Source organism: Hetaerina americana, unplaced genomic scaffold, assembly GCF_022747635.1.
Source record: "Hetaerina americana unplaced genomic scaffold, ioHetAmer1.1.p SCAF_1, whole genome shotgun sequence".
NCBI classification, from domain to species: domain Eukaryota; kingdom Metazoa; phylum Arthropoda; class Insecta; order Odonata; family Calopterygidae; genus Hetaerina; species Hetaerina americana.
The window spans coordinates 26,943,330-26,957,341 of NW_027286069.1; the positions used below are offsets into that span (position 1 = coordinate 26,943,330).

Genomic DNA, 14,012 nt, shown 5'->3' on the forward strand with positions numbered 1-14,012 from the left:
CTCAGACGACTTAGACGCACAGCAGAAAATCGTAATGCGCATTCTTATTTTCTTTGCCAATTATGAATTTGCTTCTCAGGAGTTACTTCTCGAAAGTTTTAAGAAATAGTCCAAATAATAGTGTGGGTTTTAAAATAAAATTAATAACATAATTATTATAAAAATGCGGTACTGATGAAATCGTGCTCTTGTTTTATCTTTTAGTGGCAGGTTCTAGTGGAAAACCGAAATGCATCTACTATAACAAGAGATGAGAAGGAAAAAAGGCAGAAAGAAATAATGGCCCGTGGATTGCCAAAACGCAGTCCATTGCCTGGCGTGAAACACATTATATTAGTGGCTTCTGGGAAAGGGGGAGTTGGGAAATCCACTGTTGCAGGTGTCGTGTTATTTCTAGGAATTAAGGCCAATGATTTTGATTGCATGTATGTTACTCGTACCTATTCATGTTTAAGGAAGCCACTGGATTCCATTATTGCACTATAAAGAAATGTACCTCATAATATCAATTAAATTTGTGAACCTTGTTCCCATTAAAAATCCAACCTGTGACTCAGTGGTGTGAAAAATTGTCAAAAGTGTTGATGCAATTACTAACCGATAACTCATCCTTTTGTTACTTTTTGTTGAGCACGATCGTTAATTATTTACTGTCTGCATGTTGAAAGAATCACGATAGATAATGGTATTAATCATGTTCATTTCATTACAGTCAATATCGCTGTTGCCTTGAAAAAGTCATACCCTAACAAGGAAGTAGGCCTTTTAGATGCAGATGTTTTTGGGCCTTCAATCCCTCTAATGATGAATCTCCATCAAAATCCTCGCGTCACAGAAGAGAACTTAATGGTACCTTTGGTAAATTTTGGAATAAAATGGTGAGGATTTATTTACCGTTGCATTTAATAAAACAAGATGATGTAAAACGAGCCACGCAAGCTTTTCCACCAAAATATATGTAGGAACATTTCCATCTATGCTTATTCTGAGATAAAAACTTGACGTTATTAAAAAGACAGGAAGATTATTGTGAACTTTATCAGGTTTCTTTAATCGCATTCAATTTTCCAGTTTAACAGAATATGTGCCTGGCAGTCTCACCTACATTCTTATCCTAAAAGTGAATTATTATATTATTAAAAACGGTCTTAAGCCGTCATATGTTGGTGTTTAGGCGTCTAAACCCTTGTGAAGATATACCTTACTCTGCATATCTGACTCTATATGGAGATCTATTTTTAATTAAACTCTGGGGATCTTTCCAATTCTCTTGAGCGCTCCTTTTGTATAATTGCCCCTGATGGAATGAGAGACTTTTTGATAATATTTAGCTTGGTTCGGTTGTGGTAGTAGTTATTAGGGGAGGTAACTGGCAAATAAGGTCATTTGTACAGTTAGGTATAGGTGCCCAGTCGTTATATAACTTTGAGGACCGAGCCAGGCAATTCAGTTGGATATTCCAGGAAATGAGGAAGGCTGGAGAGAATCTTGGTGTTGGCATTAACTTACTCTCAGCAAAAGGTGGTAGGAGGTCCACACAGTTTAATATGCCATATGACGGACATTTTTCTCCACTCGTGCTCTCTACATGGCAGACCATAAAGGGAACAAGATTCCTCTGAAAAATTCTGCCTTCTCCGGGATTCGAACCCTGGCCCTCGGGTTGGAAGTCAGCACATCTGCCACCGCACTATGACGTTTTTACTGTACAGTGCCGGGTTGAAGTATTAACCAGAATGCTATTTTTAGATTCAATCTTGTGTTATTATACTGTGAAATATGCCTTATGACCCTACTGTGAACCCTGCAGTAGTTAACAATAAACCTCTTCGCATAGGAGTAATATTTTCTGTTAATTTTGGTTTTTAACCAGGGTCTTAAAAAAGTTTAAGCAGTTAATAGGTTATGACCGCAGAAATTCTGGTGGAGTAAATATTTAGGATGGAAGGCCTAGAATTCTATTAATAATACAAGATTATAACTGGTAACAATATGTTCAGTCTCTTCTTGTGAAGAAAAATTGCTGGGATGCCATTTACCCAGGATTTGATGTTGTCGCAGACGATGACTTAGAGATGAAGAAAGATTTCCAATTAAAGGACACTGCCTATTCTGTTGCACACAGTATAAAATGTTGTAAATAGAAAAAATGTGCATTTGGAGGACATCAAGGACTGCTTAAAGTAATATCCTGGAGGTTTTTTGCACACCTTTTTTGTATGACACACTGCTGTAATACTAAAGGCGATGACCAATTTAGTGAAAACCATTGAAATGTCAATGTGGGAATTCGGTAAAATTTCAACAGGAAGCTCATCAAAGCAGGTATAAACTTTAAGGACAAGGTTCCCTGCCAGTTTTTCCTCATTAGTTTGCCAGGAGATAATTATGAGAAATTCATGTTATCGCTGGACCTTGCCTCCATTGCCAGTAAGATGGGGAAAACCAGGTTATATGAAGAGGTGAAGAGACACAAATGCAGTGAAAGAATGAGGGTAAAAGCAGTGGAGGCCAAAGCATTAGAATCATTCTGATGGTGTAATCAGTCAGAGCTTCAAAAGAAAGAAAGGTTACTCAGAAAAATGAAAATACCTTGTGGAAGAGTTGTGTAACAAGTTCATAAGTGCTAATTTTTTGGGAAACTGGGGCACAAGAAACTGCCCAGCAGTACTAACATAAGGGCAGAACAGGATATTCATGGTCAATATGCAGTGCATATTGCTTGAGTCTAGTATGGCCAGAAGTTGTGGCCATTGGCAGCAAGTTTTTTTATTAAATGACTTTTCATTGGGATGAGATTAAAACTTCTTAGTCCTTCTTCCACCTAATCCTTGTACATTCCATTGAAGATAATTACAAACACCCAAGCCCTAGGTGCGTGTGTGAAACCTGTGACCTCTCTGGGTAGGCAGGCGAGGATGTTAGCCTGCCACCACCAGGGCCGGCAAATATAGCATGCTAGCTAATAAACAGAGGCCCGGCTCATTTTTAAATCCATAGAAAGCCACTAGTAAAGGATAAATAGAATGGATAATGGTTTTTGGTTGCCAAGCCTGGTCAGTGCTGTAGGTACTAGGTAAACGTGATCTCATATTGCCTGACAGTCCTCAGTGGGCGGAGGCACAATGTGAAAGCCAATTTGAGGACCCATGGGTGGGGCTATCTGGTCAATGGGAGATAGAAAATGAATATCGGTGGGAGGAGGCATGTGACCAGTATTTGGAAGAGGAATTTGAACTTGTTTTGGGAAGACCCAAGGTTCAGAATTCCAAATAACCACTGTCACCAAGACACCCAATTATCACAATAAAGGAAATGGCTCAAGTGGCAAATGGTGGAATGAAGAATAAGATTCCACCTTGGAAGCTAAGGGAAAGAGGCGGCTCATCAAAGAACCCTTAGGTTAAAAATATCATCAGCAGCAAATAGGTTTTGAAGATCCAAAGAAATGCAGATGAAAGTATAGAGAGATACAAGGCATTCCTGGTGGCACAAGGTATTAGCCAGGTTTTTGGAATTCACTTATCAGGCGACTCCCATCTACCTAATTGAGCTTTGATGCTACTTTTTGGTCTGGTCTTTCATCCTTTTTTTACAGTCTCCTTTCCTACACCTAGTGTTACCATCCAAATCTTTCCATAGTAATTTGAGGAAAAGTTGAACTGATTAAACATGGAGAAATTATAGAATAATTTTTTAAATAATAAAATCGCAATTGACAGTATATTCTGTTAAAGCTAATCTATTGTAGTAGTTTTGGGGGGCTTCAGTTGCATTTTTTAATTTTACATTTTTCAAATGATTCAAAACTATGCCGGTAAGAAAGGTTACTTCTCATATCCTGTTAATTTATTTTATCATTAAAAACAAGTTAACTCTTGTGTAATAAATATGTAACCTTCTTTTGATGGATTAATTAACATAAATTAATTGTGCATGAATAAATCAACTACAACTCTAAAATGAGAAAACATTTATGAAAAATATTTGCCTTCCCAAACCTAGCTGATTTCAAACCAAATATGACTGTATGTCATACTCATAGATTGCTTCTCTGTACTCATTTAAGCATGTCCATGGGGTTTCTTGTTGGTGAAAAAGGTGCTGTAGTATGGCGAGGCCTTATGGTCATGAATGCCGTGGAAAGGCTTTTACGTGGTTCAGCATGGACTCCTCTGGACATATTATTAGTTGATACTCCTCCTGGTACTGGCGATACCCATCTTTCTCTTGCACAATTGGCCCCTATTACAGGTCAGTATAAATTAAGTTGGAAAGAAAGACCTCCTTATCATCTGTCCTTTCCTTTTATGAATGCTTCTTAAGCATTTATCACAGTAATAAAAGTAATTGTATTGAGATTTGTGGAATTCATAAAAGTATAAGACACTTCAATGAAAATAAGGGTAGAAAAGTATTATGTTAAAGGAAACAGATATGAAACAGGAACAAAATATAAATGAAGTTGTGCAAATTACAATTTCCCATCACTTGCTGCCTTCAAGGAAAAATGTGGTTTTTGGACCTGTTGGTTGTTGTGGCCCCCTACCACCTGTTGTGCTGTAATCAGCCCACCTACTCAAAGTGGACACTTTTGAATTTCATGAATAGAAAATTAAGACACTGAAAAGGGATTTCAACTTGGGCATTTAAGTGATATCTTTACATAAGAAATTAATTTAATTGTTGCACACACCCTCTTTTCCGCAGATTCTTGATTGGAAATTTTTCAGCAAATTCCCAGTCTTTCCCAAAATATTTCCAGTTACTATATCTAGCAGGTTTGCACATTGTTTACGAGATTTTTCCTTCAATTATGCTTTCTATTAAAGAATGTATGGGATGGAGTATTCTAGTGCGTAAGGCTATTAACCACAGGTCCCGGGCTCATTTCCTGTTGATGCCTATGGGCAACCTAAGCTTCACCTGAGCTGTGCGATTATTTGGGAAACCAAAGGTGGCACAGGGAAAGAAAGGAATCAGCCCTCATACTCTAATCTGCTAATTTCATATGGCTTTGAACCCATTGATAACAGCATTCTGTGTAGTCTTCAAGCCATTGTTTCAATGTGCAAGAAGAGTCCCGACCCATCACTAAGTGCAAGGTCGGGACAATTGAGTGGGCTATTTAAAAGATCAAAAGTTATCCACAAATGCTGGTCCTCCAAATATTATTTGCTCTTTGTGTTGCTCAGTAACCTGTACATATCACTGACAGCGCTGGTGAGAGTGGCGGATGGATAGTCCGGATGAGCAGTCTTAAGAAAGGAGTAAGGCAGGGCTGTCCGTTATCAACTGTGCTTTTCAATGCACATGTGAATGAAATGATTAAAGAGGAATGGGAGGAATGAGATAGGAATGGTATCCTAATGAGAAATAATGTAAGCAAAAGTAAGGTGGTGCAGTTTTTGACAAATAGGAAAGCTAATAAAATGTTAAAGGGATTAAGTGCACAGTAATAATAATGGAAAGTGTGTAGGAAATGTAAAGTACAAAGTTTACAAAAACAGAAAATGTCATAAATTTGCCCTCAAGTATTCTTTGATGCTATTAAAACCCTTATCAATGACATATTCTTGGACCTTTTCTTGAAGATTGGTGTATGCTCTTCTTTTTTAATACTTACTGGAAGGTTATTCTATAATTTTACACGCATAGACTTTGGACCAACTAAAGCCAAGGATAAATGGATTGACTTTACATGTAAGTTGTTGCATTGTCTGGTATTATATGAGTGGATGCTATTGTTCATTTCAAAATCAGTATTATACTGTTTCACAAGTAATACAGATTGATAAATATATACACAAGGAGGGGATAAAAATTTTAATCTTTTTAAAAGTGGTTGACAGTGGATGTAATAATTTGGTTACACATCTCTCTTACCATCTTTTTGTGCATCTTCAATACACTGAGAAGGTGAGAGGTCAGACCCCACAATATTATGGCTTATGGAATTATTGAATAAAATAATCCATGATACATTTTGATGTACTAAATTTCTTATGATGGAGAGTAAGTAGAACTTGGATTTTATCTTTTTAATTGGGAGTATAACATGGATATTCAATTTCAGGTTACTATCAACACGGGGTCCTACGAACCTTAATTAATTAACTGTACTCAAGTGATTACCATTTGTTGGAAAAGAGTTAATATCAATTATGCTGTGTGAAGTAGAGAAAACCATTTCTTGAGTTTTTTCAACGTTTAGAACTAAATAATTGCATTCGCAGCAACCATTTACCAGCAACAGTCAGATCACATAAATGTTTACTGGGTGCCATTACACTCACATCGTCAGCATGCATGATACATTTTTTATTGCCGTTAATCTGCAGCTGCCAAGGAAGATCATTAATAAAATTTAAAACAATACAGGGCCAAGCACTGACCTCTGAGGTACTTCTCTGTTTACCTCCTGAGGGGTGGAAAGGTAAATATTCCCATCATTTTAATACCCCACCCTTTGTTACCAATTGACAGGATATTGAAATGCTGAAGACTGATGGAGGAGAGGACATTAGCCAAAAATTTATGTTTAGGAAATGGATTGGGATGCTAGATACTATAAAGGGAGGTAGAATATTCGAGGTCAAAAAGTATCTGGTCTGTCGAAGTGGAAGGCCTCCCTGTTTGCGAATCTTCATCTGTCAAGGTTCTATCCGATTTAAAGTGACTGAACTACTCAAAACACTGGTTTCAACTCATAGCATCATTAACAAAGGCTTGCTGAATCATTCTAAATGTCTCCATAGCACTTTTGCCAAGTTTGAAACAAAATTTCACGCACAAATGCTGTTCCTCTAGCTCCTCCATTGCTGCCAGTGGACGCAGTGGCAAACAAGTAAAGATACGCACCTCTGCTCCTGTGTAACGACTCGACATAAACAAACACAACACCTCTCATTTTCTATTGTTTCAGGCTTCACTTCGTGGAAGTAATTGATATCCATTATTAAAATAGAAAGAAATCGTACCTGATGATGCCGCAAGTCGGTGAAACGCGTTGTACCGTATAATAAAATCTGTGGAAAAGTACGAGTCTTTCTTTCTATTTTAATAATGGATACCTCTCATTTTAGTCGTCAGATGTGTCACTAGATGGCGCACTGCATCTTGTTTCTTAATTTCATGCTAAGTAACGAGAACTGCACATTGCTGGAGTATAATGCCAATAATTCCCTTGTACTCTTTGGAGACTGGTTTGCAAAAAATGAGCTTACAATAATTTTTAAAAACAACTTTTATCCAATTTAAGAAAAAAAGAATACCTTTAAATGGATCTTTATGCTGGGTGTGGCAACATAACGTCCTTTTTTCAAATGCAAAAGCTTTCTAAAAAGGAAGTTATGTTGCCGCACCCTCAAAGATAATCTTATGAAGAAAGGTAGCAGCACCAACTTTTTAGGTTTAATAATTGATGAAAGCTTTAGCTGGAATGAACATATTAGGCACTTATGCAGTAAATTTTCCAGAATTTCCTATGCCCTAAGAAACTTAGCAAATGTTGTAGGTTAAGCAATTTAAAAAGCAGCCTACTTTTGTAATTTCCAATCTTGAATGCATTATGGAATTATCTTTTGGGGCTTTGCTACAGGTGTTAACAAATTGTTCATCATGCAAAAATGAGTTATTGTATATATGGACACAATTACAAAAAAAGAATAATGTAGACCACATTTTATTAATCTTGAAATCTTACCTGCAACATGTTTGTACGTATGTCGTGTATGTATATTTTTTCGAGAAATATTTAAAAAAAATGAGAGTATCCATCGTTTAGCCTCAATACAAAGGAAGAAGGTACATGTAATGCAGCATTCCTCTGCTCTGTTTCGAAAAGGGTCCCTTAATGCTGGCATTAAAGTTTATAACCTTTACCTGCAGGCATTAAAGATAGCAACTCATTCCAGATGTTTAAATTAAAATTAAAATCTTTTTTAATCAAGAGTTGTTTTTATGACCTGAATGAGTATTTTGTGTCAGGATATGACTAGCTGTAACCATTTACTTTTTATTATAAAAATGTATGTTTACATTTTTTGTATTTTAAATGACATCTATATTTTACCATTGTAAAAATAACAAGATGAAATAATAGAAATCAGAAGGCTGTGTTAAAAACCATAATGCCATATTTTATTTCATAGGCATTTGATGAAGTCACAGCATGTGCCTTATTATTTGTATCATGCAGATTATCTGCCGAACAAATACTTGAAATAGAGATTGTATAAGTAGGAAGATCAAAGCCAAAAGTTATTCATTTAATGGAGAGTGGCTCCTAGGGTACATGCAATACCAGTCAGATGACAAGGATGCCTTAACCACTGTCATGGTTGTATGCTGAACTTTTGAAAATATGTAGGAATTGGTTACAGAATAGGAGTTATAATCATTGACTTGGTTAAGAATAATGGATTTATTTCTACAGCTACTTTTATCTTGACAATTTTCTGATAGGTTAAAGAAAATTTAATGTTTAATATATAATTATTGTGAAGAATGTTCTTTACAACTTATTCATTGACTCAGCAACTATGATTCCAAAGAATTCATTTCCATTGATATTCAACCAAATAAGGTCAGAGGAATTTCTGCACTATATTTTACCCATTGCGTGCCAATTCTCTAGACTCCATGATTGTGTCATTCAGGCAAAAGTCAACGGATGTGTTTGCCTTCTGGCAGTAAATCAAGCAGGTACCCAGTACCCACCCAACATGATTATGATATAGGGTAAGCCACTAAACATTAAATACAGTCTGTCTGCTCCGAGTCCTATATTTTTCTGTGGAGGTGTATTCACTTGTTTAACACCGATTGAATTACTCGAAACAACGGTTTTCGTGAAAAATGTTTTGCTCCTCAGATAAGAAGTTATGGCAATTTTTTTAGGTTACACTGAATTACACTTAAGGCTGGATTCCCAATCCACTAGTTTTTCAATGGCAAGTTCTCTCAAAATCTCTCCTAAAACCTATCAAGATTTTCCAATAACATACCAGTGAGGCTGTACCACATTACTAAAATGTTTCAATTAACCTTTTTATGTTGTTTAAATCACTCGGTGAATAAATTAGGTGAGCTCACTGGTTAAATAATTGATATTTCCCTTGTTTGCTATTTGCCCATCCTAGAATTAATAGTTTACCATTGTTCTTTTTATCTGTTAGATGCTCCATACATTTAATATTTAATTTAAAGTGCTTAAAAATGTGTATGATTACTTTTAAGCCCATAAGCATGGTAGCATCAAGGAGCAGCATTTTGATCACAATTACATTTTAAAGGGTTTCTTATATTGCTTCCTAAAAAAGTACTTCTGTTTAAAAGATTTTATAAAACTTTTAATTGCTAGATTAATTTGTGAGGTGGTACTGGTAATCAGAGTGCACTTTAATGAAATTAGATATATAATACTAAATATTGTTTTAAAAGAGTATGAAACAAACTAAGGTAGATTCCCTTTTATCTTGTTCTGGTTTATGAGTGCAGTGCCTTATTCAGTTTTGGTTTTTCCTGGCATTCAATCACAAAAATTAAGTTTATAGGTAATTCATACCTTCATTTTTTATGTTTCATGAAATAGATTATCAAACATGATTCATAATTATTTGCATTTCAATTGATACCTCTGAAATGGTTTTTGAAAATGTTTTTACTTCAAAATTCATTGACATGTCTAGCTAGGGATCCAGATCTGCAGTGACCATATAATTTTTTTTAAATCTGCTCACTGTAGATCTGGACCCCTAGCCAGACATTTGAGTTTGTTGTATAATGTGAATGGAATGGGTCCATATATTTGCTTGCAGAAACATATAGGTTGGAATCAAAAACTCTGAAACTGTAAAGTAGTGCATGAAAATTTGCATTGAAATATTGATGGATTTTGAACCAATAAGAGATGGTCAATTTGTTTATGATTGTATTTAATCTTTTGTTGTGCTTGTAAAATTTTACAGATTTTCATTTGTTGTATTTTATGTGCCTAATTCATTCCTTGTTCTATAGGCCTATCCTCACATAGGATTGTATTTTCACCCTCCAGTATCTTTAATTTCCTTCTCAATGAGGGGTTTGAATTAGATATAATTCTATTATATTTCTTTTTAAAGTCAATCATGGCTTTCCTCATTCTAGTTTCCTTCATCACTCTCAGAGTTTCATTTCTGAACCTGTTCCTAATCTATTCTAATTCACAATCGTAGTATTAGAAATACCTGGTTGAAATTCCACTTTTCTTCTGATTCTTTTGACTGCACTCCCCATCCAAAGAGGCTTCCTCATAGGCAAGTGACAAAATAATGAAGCAGGAGAATCCTGGTATTTTTTAAATATATTGAGTGTTTTTATAAAAGTATACATGTAATTCTTTTTGATATTTGTAATGTGTATTTATTGTTTTTTTGTCTACATGAACATGCATTTAAATTTTGTATATCTTATAAATAATATTATATGAGCAGGGGTGGTGTTGGTGACAACCCCTCGAACTGCTGCCCTACAGGTCACTCAGAGAGGAGCAACTATGTTTGAAAAACTTGGAATTCCTTTGGTGGGATTGGTGCAGAACATGGCTTGGGCTTCCTGCAATTCGTGCCACACAAAGATTCATATTTTTGGTGGAGATAAGGGAGTTAAACAGCTTGCATCAGATATAGGTACATGCAGAATTCTTCCAATACTATATTAATCCTCACTCTCACTCAACATTTTTTTTCTGGTGGTAAAGTTTTACTCATGTCAGACTTAATTATGAATAATTTTATTTGTTTTTAAATGAATGTTCCAAGGAGCCTGCTGTTCATAGAGAAAAAGAGTAAGTTGAAAGATCAAATGGAGCACTACAACTGTGTATACTAAGAGGTATAAAATATCAGAAAATTTGTTTATACAAAGTTACAGCTAAAGAAAAAAGACACTATACATGTTTGAGCAACACAGTTAAGTAATACATAATCATTTGGGACTTAGTGCTTGAGATTTTCATTACTTTTCCTTCACAAGATTACTGCCCAAACACAAGAAGTTTTAATAGCAATTTCTACTACTATCCCTCCAATTGAATGACAATATTCCTGAAGTAATTCACTGTTACAGCAATTATCTTTGGAGCACCTTCCCCAGCAGCCTAAGACATCTATCTGGCTATTGATTTAAATCTGAATTTTTCGATACTTCAATGGGGCATTCTATTTTTTTCAATTATTTTGCAAGAGCTCTTAATATATATTGTATATGTATTTTGCTAATTTCTTATATCAAACCTATGTCATTGTATTGTGACTTAATAACCAAAATTATCTTAGAAATTTTTAATATAAAATACAGTATGTACATTATGTAATCGAATGTTGTGCTTCAGTGAAAACTGTTATTTTTATTTTGTACATTATTCTTTTGTTCTTAAGCAGCTCTATCACAGAACAATGACAGAATATTGTAGTTTAAGACAATCCCTCAGATACATTTTATATATATTTAAAAACATTCTTAGAGAATGAAAACATATTATTAGGCGAACCATTATATTTTATTATTGCATGGTGCCAAATGGATTATATCTTGCTGAGAGTTAAGTTTCAGCATGTATTTTATCAAAATATTTTGTGCCAGGGGCATCTGCATGAGAGTTTAGAGTAAGTTCAGTATTCCAGTGTATTAGGCCATGCTTTAATTTAAAGATATGGGTTACTGATGACAGTCAGTGCTGAATAAATACACCAATTTCCCCAGTGCAGTATATTGAATTTGATATGGCATGGTTTTATTTATGATGTTACAAGCAATTTTTCTCAGAATAAAGTTAAATTGATTACATTACTCTAAAACATTTTGTGTTTCTATGTTTAAAAAAATCTACATCTGTGTTTTTATATATATGTGTCGCCGAAGAGCATTCCATTTTAAAGATATATATATATATATATATGTGTGTGTGTATATATATGTGTGTACATATATATATGTGTGTATATATATATATAATATATGTATTTATATAGCATTATTCTTATTCTGTTGGACCATTATAGAAAATGCTTGTTTCAACTGCAAAAAGAGACATTATTTCTCAGTTTGTCATATTTAAAACTGTTTCCTTCTCAAAAAAATTATTTATTCCTAAGACATAATAGGAAGTTAGATCCTGCCTATTTAAAATTATGTTTGCTATAGGAATTAAGTTCAACATTTAAGAAATACTATTCTTTCTGATCTTTCAGGGACGGAAATTATTGGAGTGATTCCAATAGATGGCCCTGCAGCTGAATTAACTGAGATGGGCCGGCCTGTTGTAATCTCACAGCCTGAAAATCCCCAGGTTGTTGTTGATTCTTTTGATTTACATTAATTTTATTAGTGAGGTTTCTTTTTTACCATAAATTTAATTACTCTGGTTTTTCAAATTAATATCCTAGTTGTACTGTTCATTTCAAAAAGTCCAAACTCTCAAAATATATTTAAATACTTTAAAAAACATTGATAGTTTAGGTTCCCAGATGATAGCACGTATAGAATTATAGTTTTCATTCAAAAGTTGGGAAGACTATACAACAAGCAAAAACTTGCTTCCTTATGACTGAAAAATGTCCTACATCTCTCTACTAAACAGCCCTTTGTATGGCCATTGAACTGAAGCATCAAAATTCCAAAGCTGATTCTTATTATGAGCAAATCTGTGTTTTCTTATTTGATTTTAGTTTTCTGAGTGGAAGGTCTTTTCCACATTTTTGTCTTACTGAATGCCTGTGGTTTAAGTAACTATTTTTAGTTTTCCGCTTACCAAACTAGGAGTTAACTCAATGTTCATGCCCAAGGATAATCTTGAATCTGCTTATGATAATGTATTTGTCCAAGTAAAGTGTCCTCCAATTACTTCCATCCTTCAGAAAAATTAAAATAACAAACTGTTTAGAATGTTTACAGTGAATATTACTCTAAAAAATGTCTCATTTTGTATGACACTTGACAGCATCTCTTCCACTCTTCTGAACTATCAGCAAATCCTTTTCCAGAATGGTCATCAGCTGCCTCGTCGCATTCTTCTTTATCTCGTCAACTGACTGACTGAAAGATTAGGCTTTTGTTTCTGAATCATAGATGTAGACCCATGACTCATCTCCAGTTATGACCTTTTTTTTGGAAAACTTTGTCATCATTTGTGGCTTTGAGTGAGTCCTCTGCAACTGCAGCTCAAAATTCTTGACATGGAGAAATAAAAGAGATTGCGACATGGCAACTGGTGAACAATCCATAAAAGGACTTGGCCAGTTGTTATGTAAAGTGGAAGAGGTGCTGGGATTGTGTGAGATCCAAAGGGAGGTACTTTGAAGGGGACTAAGACCTCATTGTTCTAGGTAGGCTATTTTTCGTAAAATACCGCATGGCTGGATCCTTTTGAACAGACCTTGTATATGCTACTTATCCACAGATGTGTCCAGTGTAATTTTAAGAGTTAAGCTTCTATTATCTTCATAGGTCGTCGTAACAGATTAGCTTTAACTTGGTCTTTATCGAGATTTAACAATGTTAGGAAAATAAACACACCATAAGGGAATTTTGAATAATCATCAAGGGCGAGATTGTAATTAGGTGAATACATTAGAATTATATATATTATAATAGATATTGAAGAGCACCAACATTCAAGTATTTGAATTTTCATGAATCTCCATAAAACTGTGCTTAACTCTATTGGCAACAACTAATTTATTGAATCTTTTTCAGGCTTTGGCGTTCCAAACTGTCGCCGACAATATTGTTAAATTCTTGGATAAAATAACTTAAATTTCAAACTCAACCAGTGATCATGGACTGACAAATCTGTTATATCAGAACATTGTGTTCTTCCCCCACAAAGTTTTACTATTAAATAGTTTGTTTTATTATGTACGCAATAATTTATTATTAATAGTTTGGACAATAACACCTAATTTTTAAGACGTTCTTAGATTCACCTGATCATGGACTATTGTAAAACAATCAAAAGAGATGAATTTTTT

At 34.7% G+C, this 14,012-nt stretch overlaps 1 protein-coding gene across 1 annotated transcript; it reads left to right on the plus strand.

The window, feature by feature from the left end:
* The first annotated feature begins 6 nt into the window (after window positions 1–6).
* On the plus strand, window positions 7–13,902 carry Nubpl (NUBP iron-sulfur cluster assembly factor, mitochondrial). Its single transcript, XM_071587017.1, has 7 exons — window positions 7–122; window positions 205–379; window positions 713–878; window positions 4,070–4,254; window positions 10,476–10,670; window positions 12,234–12,331; window positions 13,738–13,902. The coding sequence occupies exons 1-7, from the start codon at window positions 63–65 to the stop codon at window positions 13,795–13,797; spliced, it is 939 nt and encodes a 312-aa protein (XP_071443118.1). The 5' UTR covers window positions 7–62; the 3' UTR covers window positions 13,798–13,902.
* The last annotated feature ends 110 nt before the right edge of the window (window positions 13,903–14,012 follow it).